This window comes from Tetrahymena thermophila, assembly GCF_000189635.1.
Source record: "Tetrahymena thermophila SB210 genomic scaffold scf_8254637, whole genome shotgun sequence".
NCBI classification, from domain to species: Eukaryota; Ciliophora; class Oligohymenophorea; order Hymenostomatida; family Tetrahymenidae; genus Tetrahymena; species Tetrahymena thermophila.
In genome coordinates, this window is record NW_002476406.1 from 209,699 (window position 1) to 226,025 (window position 16,327).

The 16,327-nt window shown below is 21.9% G+C and overlaps 2 protein-coding genes across 2 annotated transcripts; both read left to right on the plus strand. All coding sequences in view use genetic code 6, as the record gives it.

Moving 5' to 3' along the window:
* Positions 1–1,843: 1,843 nt before the first annotated feature.
* TTHERM_000827279 (WD domain, G-beta repeat protein) lies at positions 1,844–11,123 on the plus strand (the record flags this gene model as incomplete). The annotated part of the gene is made up of 5 exons (XM_012797797.1): positions 1,844–5,144; positions 5,209–9,261; positions 9,384–10,667; positions 10,731–10,820; positions 10,885–11,123. 5 exons carry the CDS (start codon positions 1,844–1,846, stop codon positions 11,121–11,123), a joined length of 8,967 nt encoding a protein of 2,988 aa, XP_012653251.1.
* Positions 11,124–13,051: 1,928 nt separating this feature from the next.
* Positions 13,052–16,085, plus strand: TTHERM_00827280 (hypothetical protein; the record flags this gene model as incomplete). The annotated part of the gene is made up of 2 exons (XM_001031374.3): positions 13,052–15,823; positions 15,948–16,085. 2 exons carry the CDS (start codon positions 13,052–13,054, stop codon positions 16,083–16,085), a joined length of 2,910 nt encoding a protein of 969 aa, XP_001031374.3.
* Between the last annotated feature and the right edge of the window lie 242 nt (positions 16,086–16,327).

Sequence of the window (16,327 nt, forward strand, 5' to 3'; positions counted from 1 at the left end):
TTGCTTAAGAAGATATATTTTTTAATTTAACTTCAACGCCAATATTTATACAATAGTAGAATAGATATTATTTCTAATGTTACTTTAATAATTGGAATTCTTAAATATTTTACTTTTCTTTATCTAAAATTCTTTATTATTTTTTATCTAAATTAATTGATATAATCCTTCTCATTTTTGATTTATTGAAATAAATTTTATAATTATTTTAATATTATTATAATAAGAATTGATTAACTCATAAATTATATTAAATTAATGTAAATTTTTGAATCTCTAAGTATAATGATATAATTTCTTAGATTATTATTTTTTCCAAAAAGGTATTAAATATTATCAAAAATTTATTAAAAATTGAATGGTAAAAACAATGAAAATATAGAGTGAACAAAATTAGATTAATGACATAAAAATTAAATGAAATATAGTCATCTTTATCTACACATTTGACAATATTTTAATTTCAGGATTAACTATACTTTATGTTGAAACCCTATTTTTAAAGTAAAATGACAAATTAAAATATTTTTAAAAAAATCATAATCATAAATAGAAAAGTTGAAAAATAATTTTATTTTTTAGTAAAATGCCAATCACTCAAAATGAAAGTAGAGTTTGTAAAATATAAAAAATATATATTAATGCCAAATTTTGTAATAGAGTATTATTTTTAATATATTTTGTTAATTTAATTTATTTGTTGGTATTAAAAACGTTTTCTCTCTCAAAATAAGAATTTATAAAAAATAAATTTTAGAATAGCTAAATAAGTCTAATATATCATCTTTAAGAAGAAATTAGTTATAATAATACATTCTTATCACCACTTTTCTTAATGATTATTTGTGGCGATTAAGTTAATAAACATAATTAATGTAATTTAAATTTATTTACTGCTTTTGATTACATTTTTCAAAATAAGCTTTTTAAATGCTATAAATAAATAACGTATGGATAAAATTTATGATTATCATAATTAAAAAAACAAAAAAGATATTGCCACTAGTTTTCTTAATAAAAGCTTGAAAAGCAAGTATATTATCTTTTATTAAAACTATACCAATACTAATAGATAAATAACTTTTTAACTAGCTCTTAGATACTTTAATAAGTCTTTATTATTTATTTAGAATAGCACCTCCTTTCTTTTAAATAAAAATATAACTATTACATAAATTAATTCTATTCCCATGCTAAGATATTGTGACAAAATAAGTTTTTACTAATTAAGATTCATTAAATTCTTATGAAAATTATAAAAATATAAACTTATTTATTTATTTTTTGATTAGAGCAGCTGCGAACTAAGATTTAGCTATTAATACTTCCCTAAAGTTTTTTTCATTTACTTTTATAAATCAAGATATTTAAAATGATACACTAACATTTTAATATAAAAATGACAATCAAAGATATAAAGTTTAAATTACTAATAAATATGATATTTGAAAAAAATGTAAAAATTTAAATAATTTTATCTCAATATAAAATATTTTAATAATTTGTTAGTGGCAATTTAAAAACTATGATTAAACTTTTCATGAATGAAGATATGGCTTTAATTAAGTACTAACCAATAAGTATCTTTTTAAATTAGCAATGTTTATTAAATTAGTGTCAGCTTATTTACAGAATGAAACTTAAAATGCTCATAATATCCCCAATTTAATTACCTTATAATTTCAATTATCGTTAATATAACAATTCTTAGGAATTATTAGATGAATTTACTAAATATTCTAAAGAATTAATACTCTCTACTCATTTATATACTTAAATTAGCAAAATTAAGGTACCTGCTTTTATAATAAATTAATAAAAATCAAATTTAAAGAAAATAAAAATGTCAAAACTGCTTCTTGTGATTACTTAAATTTATTTAATATCACTTCTATTGAATTCATCAATAGCATAGTAATCTAATAGCTGTTCATTTGGTTGTATTTAGTGTTAAAATTCTCCTTTTACACCTCAATAGCCATAATGTACTTTATGTGACGATGGATTCATTATAAATAATAACCAATGCTAGTTTTAGAAATGTTCTTCTAATACATATTTATAAAGGTATTCTGTACAGTAAAATGGTCAATAATAGAATTTAGATTCTTGCTAAGCGATTTGCGATTTTTCATATAATGAAAATATAGCATAAAATACTTGCGACTAATTACAAAAATGCTCTGTTTCATACTTAAGTAATTAAAGTATCATAAGTCTAGGTAATATTCAATCGATCTATCAGATAAATGAAAAGTTAACTATGATTGTTTACCCTAATTTTTTAAGGCTAATAAATGCTAATTCTGGATAATATTTATCGGATATATAAGAAACTTCTATCATTAATGCTCTTTACTTTCAGAATCTTCTTTTCATACTTTCAAATTCTAATCAAGTAATAAGATGGGATTTTGACTTTAATTTCAAAACAACGATTGCTTAAATTTAATAAGGAAATCTATCTAAAAAATCATAGCTATTTGATTTAAGTAATGGATTATTTGCAATTTCAAGTTATGATGATATTTCTAAAATTATTTACTTTACCAAAATTTCATTGGTAAATTAAATGATTGCATCAGATGATTCAATCCCCGCTTTTACGTATACTAATTGCTCTTTAAAATTGGTGAGTTCTTTAATTTTGTGTTTTGGATAGGAAAATAAATTAATTACTAAAAGATTAACTGCTATTTAATAATAACTAGTAATATAAGACATTCCTTAGAATGATAACTGTAAAAGCTTTATTTTTGTATAAAACACAATTCTTCAATCTATCTTTTTAGATTTTACAGAATCTTCTGAAATAATAATCATATAGTAACAAGTTTAATAGCTGATTCAACTTTCTTATAACAAGATAAGCTAATCGTTCTATTGTAAATTTAATAGCTTGATTGATCAACCTAATAAAATTAGATTAGTAGATTTACAAAATTAAAATTATATTTTGGCTATTAATTTAGATTCATAATTAATCTTCTTAAATTAAAACATGAAATAAATTCACGCTATTAGTTTTCCTTTAAATTAAGTTACTGATATAGCGTTTACTAAGGACTAAAACAGTCAATTTATGAAAAATTACAAATTATATGTAATACAAGATTTAATTTAATAAGTATAAATTTATTAGATAAACATTTCCACCTAATATACTGGATCAATCAAAACACTTCCTATACTAATAGGATAAACTACTTAATTTTTGACCTAATAAAGCAAAACTTTATTTTCTGATGAAATAAATACTATTTTAGATCAAAGTTAATTATTTGTAATAAATAGTAACCTTTAAACTATAAATATTAACATAGATGAAATTTAATATACTGTTATCCCATTTAACTAAAAAAATATATCTCATACAAATAAAATAAGTAGTATGGCCTATTCTGAAGACTCTCTTTACCTATTAACTTGTTCTGAAGATGGCTATATAATGGCATGGTACACATTAACAAGTTTAAATCCTTCCTTCCTCTATATGATTAAATAAAATAATGAATACTGCAGAAAAATCTTAATCCATTAGAATAATTGGGCAGTTGCTCTATTCTCTCGTTCTATTATCATTTTCTAAATTAGAAATTATAATATCCGCTACACTTACCCATTTACTAATCCACCCACAGACTTATCTCAATTTATTGCTCAATCTTCTAATCATATTTTTTTATTTTATAACAGCAAATTTGTACTAATAGATGGGAATACTATTAGTTAAATTACTATCGCAAGTTATTTAGACAGTTAAATAGTTCAAATTTTTCCAGTTTCTGACACAAAATTAATAATTTAAAATATTAATAACCAGCTTTAATTATACCAATTTGATGAAAGTTAATAATACCTATTTTAATAAGTTTAAAATATGTATTACTAGAGTACATATGGTAGCTTCACATATATTTAAATAGATATGATATCTGCTAATGATTTTGAAATAATGATTGGTTGTTTAAACAGCGCATTCATTATACTTAATAGTTAATTTTAGCCATAACTAATTCATATAATGTAAAATGGTTATCCTTTTGAAATAAAAAAATTTACTGACAATAACATATATATAATATTTGGATTTAATGCTATTGCAGCTTCTAAATATTTTCACTACGCAGTTTTTAGATCCTCAAACAAAGGTATTTTGTATGGTGCAAGTTTTAATCTACTTTATAATCTAGGGCTTCACGAATTTATTGATTATTAAAAAAACACAAATATTCAATATCTATGTACTTTACCAGTTTCAACACTTACAATAATAATAAGAGGTATGTTTCTCCCTTAATCTTTATCTTTAAGCTATTATTATTTTACTTATGCATTTGGAAAACCTATTTCAAGCTATTAAATTAAAGATAATGGTAATATTCAATATTATGGTAATCAAGATGGAAACCTAAGCTATGACTCAGTTAACTATAAAATATATAACTAATTGAAATTCAATCCATCGGTTATTCCAGGATCTGTTAGCTCAGTTTAGTCCAGTCCTTCATTAGAATTAATATTTGTTGTTCACTATCAAGTAGATCTTCACAGTATTTATACCTATTAGTATGAAAGTCAAATAACGTTCAATAGCTAATATAGCACAGAAAAGGTAATCTAGTTACTTTATTCAGACAAAAATAAAATAGTTATAGCCTATAAAAGCAAACAATTGATATTAAAGAATTTACAAACTAAATAATCATAGAGTTTGAATTAAATTTAACAAATTTCAGGAGTCTATATTGATGAGAATGATAAAATCTTCTATCTATATGGAAGTACTCTAAGAATTTACAATTTTGATTTATCTTAAATAGTAGAGGTTACAAAGGAAGGCTCCAAAAGTTATTAGCAGTGCATAATTACAATGAATTTGATTATTTGTAAAAGTAACTTTAACAGTCTGTCTATTTACAATAAAAAAACATACTCATAAATAGCAAACATATTAATAATAAATTAAGATCTTACATTCAAAATATTTGTTGATGAAGCAAATAGTTTAATATTTTTATGCACAACATTTGTGTAAATATTTAACTTTATAGGCAATCAAATTAGTCAAATATAATCGATTAATTATAATATTATTGATTTGTAATTTTGGGGAAATAATATTGCAATCTTAACATAATATCGTAAGTTTTTATTTAAATTAAATTTAATTTAATATTAATAATTCTAAATTTATTTTACAAATAGTTATCTTCTTTTATCAAAGGTAGACTCTCTCACTAATGTCGACTGTTAGGCCCTTTGGAGGAGGAAATATACTTGGATATTATTACATATCTGATTTTAATACAGCTGTTTTTTATACAGATGAAATAAGATATGGTCAACTATTTTATTATAATTTAAACACCTACTAAGATGATGGCTTTAGTATCAGCTCTTACACTGAGCTAGGTTTGGGTTATGTTGTGGATTTGTTTTATGATAGCTATAACTCCCGTTTAAATTATTTAGATAGTGTGGGTTTGTTTTATAGTGTTACTTTCGTAGGTCAAAGAAGGTATAATAATGTAATGAAGTTTTTAGAATTTTCATCTTTAGGGGTTCCTGCAAAAATTGTAATTGAACATGCTAATAATAATTTATTTATCTACAATTCGAATGTAATTCTTTACTTTAATTTCAATGATAATTAAAAATCAACTGTTTCTCAAAGCGCAAAATCAGTTTAGTTTTTCTTTAAATACTAAGCTCCTTCTTAAAACGATTCGTCTCTAATTTTGTATTACGTTTTCGATAGCAACAACATTCTATACTTATACAAAGATTTTAATCAAGTCTATCTAACATATTTTACTGAACCGGTAAGGGATGTTAAGTAGATAAATGAGTATCAAATAGTTGCTCTAATTTTTGACCAAAAAATATTAATTTATTCATAAGAATAAATTTCAAAGCAATAGATCTCTTCTTCAAACTACATTGCAGTCATAAATGATCATAAAATTAGAAGATTTTTAACTAATTCCCTCATACTTACTTACGATTATCGAATAATACATATAAATTATCTATTTTACTTAGACGGAACTAATAATTGGATAAAATACGCAACAGATTATAGTTAAAATTAAGAATATTTTAGAAACTATATTACTTATGGTTTAATCACTTAATAAAAAACAATATACTCCTTAGGTTCAGGAAGATTAATGTTATATGATGAGTCTACTTAAACCTTAAAATAAGCTTTACCAGCTTGGTAGTCTTAACAAAATGTTGAAACAAATTATGTGAAATACTTTTCATTAACCAGCAATTCTATTGTCTTAGGATATTAAAAAAATTTTATAACAATAATTTCTCGATCAGACTTTTCTATCATTAAGCAGTAAGATGTTAGTGCTTTAACCTAATAAATTCTAAGTGAATTGAGCGTTTTATATGTAGATGAATAAAACAATAGAGTATTTGCTTCTTACATGTATTAAAAGTTAATATATGTGCTGGATCTATAATCGCTGTCTTTCTTAAAATACTTAAATTTCCCTAATAATTAATACAATAGGATCGCTAACAATAATAACTTAATTTTTCTCTATTCAAATTCTCAAGTTAATATTCACGAAAGAGTAAGCTTACAGTATATAAATTTTATTAAAAAAAATAACCAACTTAACTAGATTCTGAATTTTTTAATAGTAGATGAAAATAAAATAATATTACCTATGAATACTTAAATAGAAATTTATTTAATAGACAAGTAAAGTGACATCAATATAATAGACTCATCCCTTTATCTAAATTCTGAAATAATGAGTGCTTACATGTAGCCAAAAGAGAGTAATATTTTAAAAATTATTGGAGTTTCCAAAAATGGAATTTTTGAAAAGAGAATAAACATCATGGTTATAAGCTAATAAAATTCATATACTACTGCATCTAACTAACAAAGGTACTCTTGTTATTCATAAATTAGTATGATTAATAGAATTGATGGCTTAAAATAGTTTTATTTATCTTATAATCAAAATACTTAAAATGTGGACTACCGGATAATTACTACTTTTGGGGATGAGATTAAATAAATAGAATTTATCTAAGATCCAAAAATAAAAGTTGTAGTTGCTCCAGATATTTAAAATTTAAATTAAACTTTAAAACTTTACTAAAATACTTTTTAAACTATTCAAAGAGCTTAAGTTTATATCCAAAATTTCTCTTTTATCTTTAATAGTAACAATTAGCAATATCTTTTTTCAAATTCTACAAAATCAGTAAAATGGTAAAATATTGTAATAAAAGACTAAAACCTTTAAAATAATCAGATTTTATTTAGAAATCTTTCTGATGTATCTATAACTAATTTAAGAGTAGAAAATGTTTTAATTAACTAAAATCATAATGAGAGTGATTAGTTAAGTAATTGGAATGAAACATTACTTCTATTTACTGACTGTAATAATATCTATCTTAATAACTTAACAATTTAAAATACACAATTATGGTAGAGATCTCTCTTATTTGGATTTTTGAGAGTAAACTAAATATAAATAAATAATTTGACAATCATAAATAGCAATTTCTATTAAATCATGGCATTTTTAAATGGATAAAATATTAAAATTAATTCAATTAACATGATAAATAATACAAATTCTCAAAGATTACCTTATGGAGCTGAAGCTCAAAAAAGCTATGATTATTTATAGGATGGAAGTGAAAAATTTGCTCTTAGTATTGTTGGATACTAAAGTACTCTGCTTTAAGGAATAAAATTCATATAAAATTAAAATATTCTATTTCTGAAATATACTAATAGCTTCAAAAGTGAAAGAGAATAAATTACATTATTTGATGATACAATTTAAATTTAAAATTTTATTATGTTGTAAACTAATACTTCTTTGGATAATTCAATAACCACTTCAAAATAAATAAACCAAGCTTTAATTAGTATTTAATCTACATAAATTAGTTTTACTAATTTAAATTATAAATATAATTAAGGAAATATCCTAATATAAAATTCAGATGAAATCAATATATAAAATTCAGTCTTTTAAAATAATACATCTCTTGATGGAGGAGCTCTTTAATTTAATAATGCAAATTAAATAGCAATTAGTAATTGCTCTTTCAATTACAATATAGCAAAAGGTTCAGGTGGAGCTATATTCTTAAAAGAAGCTAAAAAACTGATTTTTGATAATAAATCAAATGTTTCTTTAAATTTTGCTGAAATAGGTGGAGGAGTAAGAGTCTTATCCTAATAATTTGACCCTAAATAAACCATTATAAATGAAGATAGAGTTATTTAAAATACTGCTCTCATTTATGGAAAGGATATAGGAATATTCCCATATAAAATTACTTTAAATTCATAACATCAGAAATTGAGATAATTAAAAAAAGATGAAAATGGAATTGAAAGAAAAAACTTCGTATTTAGCAATAAATACTTTTAAAAAAATATTTCAAATAGAATTTTAGGTTAAGAAAATCTATTTATTGAGTCATTCAGAAGTGGCAACTTTTTACCATTAAATATACAATTCGTTGACTAATATGATTAGTTAGTTTAATTTTCTGTTTAAAAGTTAAAAGATGAGCTTTATCCTTCTAGTGTATAACAGGAATTAAATTCTTTTCAGATTGAAATTACAGCCGATGATTTAATTCATTCACAGGCTATCGGTTAAACTTTTGTCAATTACAATTAGTATAATGAAGACTAAAAAATATTTAAATTTACTTCTCTCTAAATAAATGCACATCCTTTATCTATTTAATCATTTTTAATTAAGGCTATAACTAATTCGTTTTTCCAATCAGCTTAAATTAATTTAAAACTAAATATCCAATTCCGTTAATGTTAGAAAGGTGAGATTTTTAAAGAAATAAATTAAAATATTTAAATATGTGAAGTATGTCAAAGTGGATTTTATTCTTTAATAGACCCTTAGTAAACTTAAAACTAAATGTTTTCTTGTATAAAATGCCCAGCTCAAGCTACTTCTTGTTTAGCTGATAAAATAGTTCTTAAAGATGGTTATTGGAGATTGAACGATAACTCTGATGAAATATTGCAATGTGATGAATTTACTTCAACTGTAACTTGCAGAGAAAATAACGCTTATAGTAAATAAGGTTGCATTAAAGGGTATATAGGTCCTTTATGCTAAGAATGTGATTATGAAGGTAAAATATGGAATACTAGATATAGTTAATCTTCATTAAATTAATCTTGCTAAGAATGTGCTAAAGCCTAGCTTATCTACTTTTTATTGATCTTATTCAGTAATTTTTTTTATTAGCATTAGTTTTAATTAATTTAAAATTTTTTCCAAATTAAAAATAATTATTTTTTATGGTAAATAATAACTTCAATTTTAATTGATATTTTATTTTATAAAAAATAGCAATATTGTTAATAATGTATTTAGTAATCAGCATTACAATGTTTGTGTAAAATTTTAGTTTTCACTCTACTAGTACTTATTTGCGTTACATGAAATTTCTACCACTTTCTGCGAGTTGTGTAAATGATCAATCAACCTACTATATAAAATCCTTAACAAACTATATTTAAATATCATCTATAATATTTTAAAGTGAAGAATCTTCAAATTTTACTACTTTAACAAATGTATTGAGTTATTTTGGAATTCCCTCAACTCAAATATTTTCTGAAATTCACTGCCTATATCCTGACTATTATTTTAGCAAATATGGAGTGACTTAGATAAAAATTCTAATAAAATCTATATATCCAATAATTTTACTAGCTTTCATTATTTTAATTTTTTATGTTTTAAGAAAACTAAAGAAATTTTAGATAAAGTTACATCACAATTATGCTATTCTTACAGTAATTTTCTTTTTGTTTTAGCCTGAATTGATAACTGTATTAGCAAGCTCTTTATCTTGTCGTAAAATAGGTCAGATTGAATATGTGTCTATTAATTTATTATTAAACTGCTCTGATACTTAATATAAATTATTTACTTACGTTTATATCATACCGTACTTACTAATGATATTATTACTTCCTCTTTTTGCTATGAAGAAACTTTATAATCATAGAAGAAACTTAGATTATTGTACTGCTAAATATAAATTTGGGTATTTCTATCTAGATTATAAACCTAATTTCTACTTTTGGGAATTTATACGTATTTACTTTAAAACTTTCATAGCCATTTTCTTCATCTTAACTATATAGTATAGCAATAGCTTGACATATTTAATAGTTAGTTTTATTTTGTCATTATAATTAATACTGAATTATATTTATTAGCCTTATCTTTAAAAGAAAGTTCTTAAATTAGACTGTACTTCAATTCTAATACTAATAATTAACATTATTCTTTAACAAATGAGATCAATAAGCAATGCTTATGAGATATTAGTCTTTACACAGATGATACATTTCTTTTTTATTTTTTTTGTTATACTAATTATTGTTCGTCTAAAAATTAATAATTAACGCTCAAAAAAAATAGTATAAATAAAAAATTTCTTTTAAAAGTATTTACCAAAAGGAATATTTAACATTATATTTATCAAAGAATAAGACCATTAAAGAGCCTTAAAAAGATGGATTAATTTAAAAAAGAATATCACTTTTTTAACAAAATAAAAAGCTGAATCAATTAAATATAACTGTGATCTTATAATTAGTAAATAAGTATCTAAAATATAAAGTAAAAATAAAAAATTACTTAACTATAAATTATTTATTTATTTATTTATTTACTTATAAATAGAAAGTCCATCGGATATGAAGCAGATTTTTAATAAGCAATAGACTGAAGATTTTACTTCTTTAAATTAACTCTAGCTAATTTAATTTTCAAGTAAATAAATTCCTTTTATAAATAATAAATAAATTAAGTCAACTATTTTTTAATTTTAAAATAGGTCCTAGAGCTTCTTATATTTCAAACACTAACAGAAGCAAGTTTTTTAACTTGAATATAGAGAAAAAAGAGTCTGAATAATAAAACAATAAATAATATGATTAGGATTTATAATCTTAACTGAGCAGTTAAGATATTTAAAATAGCTGGTAATATAATGAATAGCCAAAGGACTAAAAATAAAAAAATTAAATAATAAATATGGATGGTATGAAATAAAATAACTTTATCAAAAAATGATTTCATAATAATTATTATTTTTATTTTGGACTTTATTTGTGATTTATTGAAAACAATTAACTGTATTGAATTCCTGATTTTTTATGAAACAATAACTTTCTTTCTTTAAATTATTTTTTATAAATAAAACTAAATATTTTTAATTCTTATTTGAAAGTAAATTATTATTTCCTTTATTAATAAATAAATTTAAGTATTTTATCATGTTAAAAGAAAAGAAAAAATAAATTAAGGTGTAAAGCAAATTTTAAAATTTTAGATAAACTAAAATATCTAATCATAAACGTTAAGAATTATATAAAAAATTAGACAGATTTAAAATCTAATAAATAGAAGATATTTTAAAAATTATATTTAAATAATTGAAGATTGTGTTTTATTTGACTTAAAAAATTAATAAGCCCTTTTAAAAATATCAATATTTTTAGGAATATTATTTGAAGGTCTCATCTTATTTTAAGAATGATTTACCATTCAAAAAAGAACAAGTTATGCTATATGAATAAACATAAATTAATTTCATAGTCATTCACATTGAAGTTATATTTGATAGCGGTACTATATTATGAAATTTATTATATAAAGTAGCTCAATTAAAACATATTTTAGAATTTTATTAAAATTAATTTAACATAACTAAAACCAAAGGACTCTAGTTATGGACTATTAACATTTTTTATCATCTTTCAAAAAATTTATTAAACTTAGTATGAAATAAATTTAGAGGTAACTATATATGTGGTATTTATGTATTTTTTATTATTATATTCTATTTCGTCAAGTTACAAAATTATCTATCTAAAGAAGCTCTCTTACTATTAATAGTATTTTTATAATATCTTTTTAATTGATGAATTTTAATTTTAATTTTAATAAGTTATACATGCTAAATATTTATAAATATTATCAAGATAAGCTATAAAAATGTTTCAATAAACTTGTTACTTAACTTCTTATACTGATACAGTACTTTTTTGAATTAAATTATTTTACATTTTAATAACTAATTAATTTTTATGATTTTATTGATAAACTCTAATTAAATTAACAATCACAAAAAATGAGATGAATTTTAGTTTACAATCATAACAATCAAATAATAAAACTGAGAAACAAATAAAATTTTATTTTTTAAAAAGATTTCCTGCTTTATTATATAAGAAAATATATTTCAATTTAGAATAGTTAATTAAAATAAATGTATAAAATTTGATATTTTAGTTGATAAATTTAATCTGAGAATATTTAAAAACTACTTCAAAATAATTTATTTTTTAAATTAAATATTGCATAGAAAAGAAATATATTAAGATGAATTAAAATAAAATATTATTTTAGTAAATTTAATAAAATTAAAATGCAAAAATATTTTTATTTTAAGATTCCATATTATGTTTTATACATCTTATTTAATAAGATTTATAAAGTTTCTTTAACAGTTTAATTATTAAGTGTGCTAAATTTACAGTATTTCCTCCAAAAACGATCAGTGATGCAGGAGAATACTAAGAATTATAAATCATCAAAATAATTGTATTTAATAAACAAATAAGGTCTAATAATATCAATTTTAAAATAATAATAAATAATACGCTCAAATCACACTTATTATTATTTGTGGAGATTAAATTAACAAAAATAAATTAATTAAACTAGTTAATCTTATTTAAATGTACTTACTTATTTTTATTTTATTTTTCAAAACTAACTTTTTTATTACTGTTAATAGTTTATGAATAAAATTTATGTTTATTGTAATTAATAAAGACTCATTTCTATTTGTATTGTATTCATAAATTTCAGTGCACTTTTGCGCATCAATAAAAGAAAAATCAAAGCAAAAACTTTAGTACATGTTTAAATTAGCAAAATTATGGTTAATATTTAAATAATAAATTATTAAAAATAAAATCCAAAAGAAAATAAAAATGCCAAATTTACTTCTAATCATTACTTAAATTAATTTAATATCTATTTTATTGAATACCTCAATAGCATAGTAATCTAATAGCTGCTCATTTGGTTGTATTTAGTGTTAAACTTCTCCTATTACGCCTCTATAGCCATAATGTACTTTATGTGATGATGGATTCACTATAAATAATAACAAATGCTAATTTTAGAACTGTCCTTCTAATACATATTTATAAAGGTATTCTTTACAGTAAAATGGCCAATACTAGAATTTAGATTTTTGCTAAGCGATTTGCGATTTTTCATATAATGAAAATACAGCATAAAATACTTGCGATTAACTACAAAAATGCTCTGTTTCATACTTAAGTAATTAAAGTATCATAAGTCTAGGTAATATTCAATCAATCTATCAAATAAATGAAAAGTTAACTATGATTGTTTACCCTAATTTTTTAAGGTTAATAAATGCAATTTCTGGATAATATTTATCTGATATATAAGAAGCTTCTACCATTAATGCTCTTTACTTTCAGAATCTTCTTTTCATACTTTCAAATTCTAATAAAGTAATAAGATGGGATTTTGACTTTAATTTCAAGACAACGATTGCTTAAATTTAATAAGGAAATCTATCTAAAAAATCATAGCTATTTGATTTGAGCAATGATGTTTTTGCAATTTCAAGCTATGATGATATTTCTAAAATTATTTATTTTACTAAAATTTCTTTGGTAAATTAATTGATTGGATCAGATTAATCATTCACCGCTTTTACATATACGAATTGCTCTTTAAAATTGGTGAATTCTTTAATTTTATGTTTTGGATAAGAAAATAAATTAATTACTAAAAGATTAACTGTTATTTAATAATAATTAGCAATATAAGACATTCCTTAGAATGTTAACTGTAAAAACTTTATTTTTGTATAAAACACAATACTTCAATCTATCTTTTTAGATTTCACTGAATCTTCTGAAATAATAATCATATAGTAACAAGTTTAATAGCTGATTCAACTTTCTTATAACAAGATAAGCTAATCGTTCGATTGTAAATTTACTAACTTGATTGATCAACCTAATAAAATTAGATTAGTTGATTTACAAAATAAAAATTATATTTTGGCTATTAATTTGAATTCATAATTAATCTTCTTTGATTAAAACATGAAATAAATACACGCTATTAGTTTTCCTTTAAATTAAGTTACTGATATAGCGTTTACTAAGGACTAAAACAGTTAATTTATGACTTATTACAAATTATATGTAATACTAGATTTAATTTAATAAGTGTAAATTTATAAGATAAACTTAGCAACTTAGTTTACTGGATCAATCTAAACACTTCCCATTCTTGTAGGATAAGCTAGCTAATTTTTGACCTAACAAAGCAAAACTTTATTTTCTGATGAAACAAATACTATTTTAGATAAAAGTTCATTATTTTTGGTAAACAATAACCTATAAGCTATAAATATTGAGATAGATGAAATTTAATATATTGTCATCCCATTTAATTAGAAAAATATATCTCATACAAATAAAATGAGCAGTATGGCTTATTCTGAAGACTCTCTTTACCTTTTAACTTGTTCTGAAGATGGCTATATAATGGCATGGTACACATTAACAAGTTTAAATCCAACCTTCCTCTATATGATGAAATAAAATAATGAATACTGCAGAAAAATCTTAATCCATTAGAATAATTGGGTAGTTGCTCTATTCTCTCGTTCTATTATCATTTTCTAAATTAAAAATTAATATATCCGCTACACTTACCCGTTTAATAATCCATCCACAGACTTATCTCAATTTATTACTCAATCTTCTATTTATATTTTTTTATTTTACGATAGCAAATTTGTATTAATAGATGGGAATAATATTAATCAAATTACTATTGCAAATTATTTAGACAGTTAAATAGTTTAAATTTTTTCAGTTTCTGACACAAAATTAATAATTCAAAATATTAATAACCAGCTTTAATTATACCAATTTGATGAAAGTTAATAATACCTATTTTAATAAGTTTAAAATATGTATTTCTAGAGTACATATGGTAGCTTCACATATGTTTAAATAGATATGATATCAACTAATGATTTTGAAATAATAGTTGGTTGTTTAAACAGCGCATTCATTATACTTAATAGTTAATTTTAGCCATAACTAATTCATATAATGTAAAATGGTTATCCTTTTGAAATAAAAAAATTTTCTGACAATAACATATATATAATATTTGGATTTAATGTTAATGGAGCTTCTAAATATTTTCACTACGCAGTTTTTAGATCCTCAAATAAAGGTATTTTGTATGGTGCGAGTTTTAATCTGCTTTTTAATCTAGGGCTTCACGAATTTATTGATTATTAAAAAAATACAAATGTTCAATATCTATGTACTTTACCAGTTTCAACACTTACAATAATTATAAGAGGTATGTTTCTCCCTTAATCTTTATCTTTAAGCTATTATTATTTTACTTATGCATTTGGAAAACCTATTTCAAGCTATTAAACTAAAGATAATGGGAATATTCAATATTATGGTAACTAAGATGGGAACCTAAGCTATGACTCAGTTGACTATAAAATTTATAACTAATTGAAATTCAATCCATCGGTTATTCCCGGATCTGTTAGCTCAGTTTAGTCCAGTCCTTCATTAGAATTAATATTTGTTGTTCATTATCAAGTAGATCTTCACAGTATTTATACCTATTAGTATGAAAGTCAAATAAAATTTAGTAGCTAATATGACACAGAAAAGGTAATCTAGTTACTTTATTCAGACAAAAATAAAATAGTTATAGCCTATAAAAGCAAACAATTGATATTAAAGAATTTACAAACTAAATAATCATAGAGTTTGAATTAAATTTAACAAATTTCAGGAGTCTATATTGATGAGAATGATAAAATCTTCTATCTCTATGGAAGTACTCTAAGAATTTACAATTTTGATTTATCTTAAATAGTAGAGGTTACAAAGGAAGGCTCCAAAAGTTATTAGCAGTGCATAATTACAATGAATTTGATTATTTGTAAAAGTAACTTTAACAGTCTGTCTATTTACAATAAAAAAACATACTCATAAATAGCTAACATATTAATAATAAATTAAGATGTTTCTTTTAAAATATTTGTTGATGAAGCAAATAGTTTAATATTTTTATGTACAACATTTGTGCAAATATTTAACTTTATAGGCAATCAAATTAGTCAAATATAATCGATTAATTATAATATAATTGATTTGTAATTTTGGGGAAAT